The sequence below is a fragment of the Vollenhovia emeryi genome, unplaced genomic scaffold, assembly GCF_000949405.1.
Source record: "Vollenhovia emeryi isolate VEMERY1.0 unplaced genomic scaffold, V.emery_V1.0 DF939204.1, whole genome shotgun sequence".
NCBI lineage: Eukaryota > Metazoa > Arthropoda > Insecta > Hymenoptera > Formicidae > Vollenhovia > Vollenhovia emeryi.
In genome coordinates, this window is record NW_011967162.1 from 341955 (window position 1) to 347416 (window position 5462).

General features: G+C 38.1%; 1 protein-coding gene across 1 annotated transcript in view; it reads right to left on the reverse strand.

The window, feature by feature from the left end:
- The window catches only part of LOC105561642 (neurotrimin-like), a 218583-nt gene that overhangs the window by 6969 nt on the left and 206152 nt on the right, over window positions 1-5462 (reverse strand). Inside the window, exons 8-9 of the mRNA XM_012011805.1 lie at window positions 4948-5016; window positions 3921-4022 (exon numbers count right to left, since the gene is read on the reverse strand). Coding sequence (XP_011867195.1) covers window positions 3921-4022; window positions 4948-5016 — 171 coding nt within the window. The remainder of the gene's footprint in view (window positions 1-3920; window positions 4023-4947; window positions 5017-5462) is intronic.

The following is a 5462-nucleotide window of genomic DNA, read 5'->3' on the forward strand; positions in this document are numbered from 1 at the left end:
TTTTTAAGACTTCATGTAAACGCAGTAGAAAAAGTTATAAAAAATGATAGAAAAATATAAATTATAAAGGGGGATATAGAATATATTCAGGTTAAGTTATATGACACACACATAAATGCATGGTCTACAACGCCATCCATATTTAAATAGTATAACTGTTAAGTATTTTTATGTGGCCCTAAACCAAATTATCTGTACGTTATCTTAGATAATTTAGTAAAGATAACACTTACTTTCATCTAAGATGCAATATAGATAATACTTATTTTTATTATCTATATAAAGATAAGATAACGCTAAAATTTTATCTAGATAATCATCTATATAATTTTATTTAGATAACAGCAAATACTGAACACCGGGATAAGTTGCGGACCGCATAGCAGGACATTTTCATACTTAAAACGCTCAGTTCAGAAGTCTAATAAAAAAGATATTTGAAATTTTCAATTCGTAGTTCGTACTAAATTTGAAATTGGCTTTATAAAATTGCAAAATTCCTTCGCACGAATCAAGTACGCATAAAGACAAAACCAGGGACAGTCGACTTTAGATGAAAAACGAAGAGAAATTAAAAATATCACTTTATAAATGTTCGTCGATCGCTGAGAGATTCTCTTGAGCGACACTAAGAGCTAGTTTCACCAACGTCAGTTAACTACTAACTAAAAGTTAATTGATTTTCTGTCTCCTCTTAAATAACAAGACGGAAAAAGATAGGGAGTCGACCGAACTCGGGCTAACAGTTAACCGACATTTATAAAACTGGCCCTAATTATCCGTAGAATGATACGCAAAATGTACCTGTAGTGACGACCGCTCGACAATGTAATTTGAGAGAGGAAGAGAATATCAGGGGTATAGAATTGTTAACGTAAATTTCTTTCATATTTCGTAGGCGGGATAACGAATTCTCAGCGTTCGCCTTTGTTTTGTTGCCCGCGCGGTATCGCGCGACGTCACGCGGGTGATTGTTTACGCGAAGGTCGCCGCGCTATCGCATTCGCTCGCCGAGCCTCGAGCCGGCAGGCAGTGTCGAGAGTCGCTCCGTGTGTCGCGTTACTTTTAACGTTATCAATTTCCAAAACGCGACGGCGACGAGAGTAGGACCGAAACTCTATTAATTTGTACACCTTTATCAGTAACAAGTAACGTTCATCGATTAATTATTAAGTTTCTACAACTTGTAATGAGAAACGAATTGCATGTTGAGGCGACAGCTCTTTGTCAACGTACGCAGATATTTCACGAGACTAACTTATTTAATAAAATATGAATGTAGATCGTGATATACTTTATCGTGATTACATCTCGTTTACGTGTCGCGCTTCGAATTGTCTGTCGATTTCAGTGTAATCTGCCTTTCAGTTTCGAGAAACAATAGAGAAATCTGTTGGCGTACGGCTTTAGCGTTTGCGTTGTTTGCTGTATTTCGTTTTACTGTACGTCGTAGCTCGAACAAGCAGGAAGTAGAGAAAGACGCGCTACGATTTATCTCGAAATGTAATTAAGAATTATCTTAGTTATTTGTTACAATTAATAAACTTGATCGCAGTGGGTGTTTCGCTCGCACAATTCGTTTCGCGCGACGATTAGATTGTTTGACTATTCGGATTGTAAAATATCGTTTTGTCGCGGATCAATAACTACGTCTTTACCGCGGATGCTTTGATTCCGATGCATTTTGTATCGTCAATTTAAAAGTGATTTGTTCATTGCTACTTTCGATCAAGAGCGCAGAATAACAGGCGAGTTGCCGGTTTGAGTGATTTGCGTGACGAAAAATCATACGAATAATATAATACTTTGTGCGTTTCGCGGTATTTCACGTCGCGTACGGGAGTGTCGCGCGAAATTTCGCGCGATCGCAGCTGATCATTCCCGCGAGTGAACATTGTGCGAGTGCAACAAGGAAATCTGAGAGGAGGTGGAGGCCTGCGAGGCGTCAGGCAACGGCGGAGCAACCATGAGGTGAGCGTTTTATTTTATATAACTATTTGCCACTTGCAAAATTAATATTTACTTGCTTTCTGCCCTATTTATTCAAACGATTGGAATAAGAGTTAAACGCAAAAATATACGTTGAAATCTCGTGAATTTATGTTTAAAAGAAAGAGATGTTTTTCGAGCACTTAAAAATTATTTTATTAAATATCTATTTGAATATATAAAATACTTAGTGCAATAATTTCGATTTGAAACAATTATTCTATAATGATCGTATATTTGTATTTTACAGTTCAACGTAGTTTAGACAACTCCGCTGTTGCGCATCGTATCGGTGAGTATGGTTTAAACTGTTTTATTTAAAAAATGTATATACCGGATCTATTATACATAAAATTTGCATTAGGCCCTGCATTATGTAGCAAATAAAATATTTATGTATACCGAATGTATTTTGATGTAAATCGTTCTCGCGTGAAATAAAAATAAATTCTCGCATAAAATAAAAATAAATTGTGTACAAATAAAAGACTAGAAAAAATTGATAATATCTATTAACAGTTGATGGAGAGTGAGAGAGAAAGAGAGGCGTGTAGCGCACGCAATGCCACGTTCTAGTCCCTTTCTAAAAAGGAGATGTTGCCGGTGTGAATGTCGTTAAACAGTCGAGGCCTTTTTTTCGCGATGTTGATTCGCGTGCGGGTGTCGTTCGAGTAATTGTAAAATTTTCCAACGAAAATAAAAAGTAATCGCTATGACTCACTGATTTGTTCGATTGATAATTAATTACTTTCAGCGTTAATCGCAACCGTAGTAATCGATTAACCACTTAATCGGGTAGTTTCTTTCGGTTACAACTTACAACTTGTTAACCGATTTTTGATCAACCAATCGGTTACAATCGCGAGCCTGAATATTTAGTCACGTCAACAACTACTGTTCTCAGTGTGGGACTGAATTAAATTAAAGGCGCCGACTCGACGCGGCGCGCCTCTAAAATCGAGATCATTTCAAGGTAGAACGAATCAGATTATTACGCGTTATGTTAACCACAGTTAGCGAATAATGGAGATCCGCGATCGCCAGAAAGTACCAGGTCTCTCCCGGGGCACCCTGGGTTTCCATTGAATTCCCAGTGCGGTTGTCAAATCTCACCTTCGTCGCGCAGCCGGCTAATCCGATTTTTGTTTCCTCTAAAAGTTCCGCGAGGTTTGCACAGTCGCAGCTTTGAATATTCAAACTTGTTTCGACAACACCGCCGCAACTGTCGCCGGCGCGAGTAATTGTAACGACGGCGATGCGGAGTCGGGATTGCCACTTATAACGTTCGTCGTATTAAAATGACGAAGGGACAAACAAACTTTTAGCCGCTGCACCGCGAGCGCGCGTAACGAAATCAAAATCTTCAAATCTCGCCCTTTTGCGTCGCGGATTTTTCACTGTCGATTATTTTGTGCAGACGTTCGAGTTAATTACATGTATGGTGATTGACAGAATCGTTGCGACACTGTTTTCGAATAAGTTTTTGTTGTATATTAATACTTTAGTCGAGGGCCATTCGGAAACCAGTTTGAGCGTTTTCGGTCGATTTCTCGAGTAAAATTTTCCCTAGAGAAAATGTTTTGCAACTAAATGCGCGTTTATAAACTTATTAAAAGAATGTGTTGCAATCATTCTATCCATCACACCATGTATTACTATATAAATAGAATTACACACCCGACAAAGGCATTCTTGACACTTCATAGCGCATTAGAATTTTAATTTTGTATTAAAGTGAGTCCGAGCGAAGTGTTCCTTTCAATTTCAATGCAATTAAAAATAGAATTAGACGAGGACTTTGTGCTGACGTAATGCGTTTCTATTTAATCTCATATTTTGCCGAGGCTTCAGCCTCGTTTAATGCGAAAATCTGCGCGGCTAACAGTTGCAAAAGAAAGAAAGCTTAAGAGAATAATGGAAACCGAGCGTACCTTCGCTTCTCACGACGGTCGACAAAGATGCGTCGGTTATTTCATTAGAGCTCGGCTCTAGACTGGGCACGGGCTTTTGTCGCGACCACTGGATATTCTCCACTGAAAACAATATTTTTCTTGTTAGTGATCTGCGTAATCGTGTGGCTGATAAAGAGGCGCGCGATTGAAACGGGCACCCTAATATATGTTGAGCGAGCGGCGCGCAGGAATACAATTGTCTAAGGATGTATCGGACAGCTATACAGATATACTAAGGCTATCGTCGTGCAGTTTTAATTTGACATTCTTAATAACGTGCCAGATCGTGACGAGTTTCCAATTGGCGTGCTCGCTCGGTTAAAGGTTACTCGGGGAAGGTTGGATAAAACGGAATATCTTGGATTTGATGGCTTAAAATAAGAACAACGGCAATACCTTTACATGGTTCGGTACATATAAACATATTGGGTTGATGTATAAGTTCGTCCCGTTTTTACACCAAAAATGTCATACCTATTATACTTTGTCGATATATACATTTAATCAGCAATCTCACGAGTAGTTTTGTGACGATCAGTTTCAATTAAGGCCAGGATCTCGTGACTGTCAATTTCGGAAGGCCGTCCAGAACGTTTCTCATCCGTGAGATAAAAATTTCCATTACGGACTCGTCGGAAGCATTTACGAACGGTGGAATCATCGACAGCATCATCTCCGTAGACAGAACATATTTGCCTTTTCGAAAACAAGAGAGCACGATATGCCGAAAGCGATGCTTACTTTTATCCATCTTTAGGTATAAATTTACACGACTCGCAAACATCAATGGACGCCGACAAACTCGGCTGTAAAGTTTCCGTTCAATTACTACTTTCTAATGTTTGATACAAGTGTGAAATTGATAGAAGATTGCATTCGTATGTAAAGCGCGCGAATGTTTGAAAGCGAGACGAACTCATGCATCAACCCAGCAAATTAAATAAAGAATAAAATAAGGCTAGATAAAGATTTAACAACCGTTGACATCGCATTGTTTTATGTTCACCTGGATCCACGGTAGTAGGAACGGGCACTGTGCTCGTCGTCGTCGGCTCCGTGGTGGGCGTTGGTATATCTGTCAAAACGTGTAACGCATTAATATCCTCTCAATATAAACCTACAAAATTTGTTAAGCCACTTCAGCCCAATGTTTCTGTTAAAAAATGTTATACAGGGCCGGCTTTTCCTTTTGGTAAGCTAACTAATAGTTAAGTTATACGTCTATTCTTTGTTTAATTTGAAGGAAAAACAGAAAATGTATATGATTTATGTAACTGTTAGTCAGTGTTTGCTGTTATCTAAATAAAATTATATAGATGATTATCTAGATAAAATTTTAACGTTATCTTATCTTTATATAGATAATAAAAATAAGTATTATCTATATCTGCATCTTAGATGAAAGAAAGTGTTATCTTTACTAAATTATCTAAGATAATGTACAGATAATTTCGTTTAGGGCCACATAAAAATACTTAACAGTTACACTGTTTAAATATGGATGGCGTTGTAGACCATGCA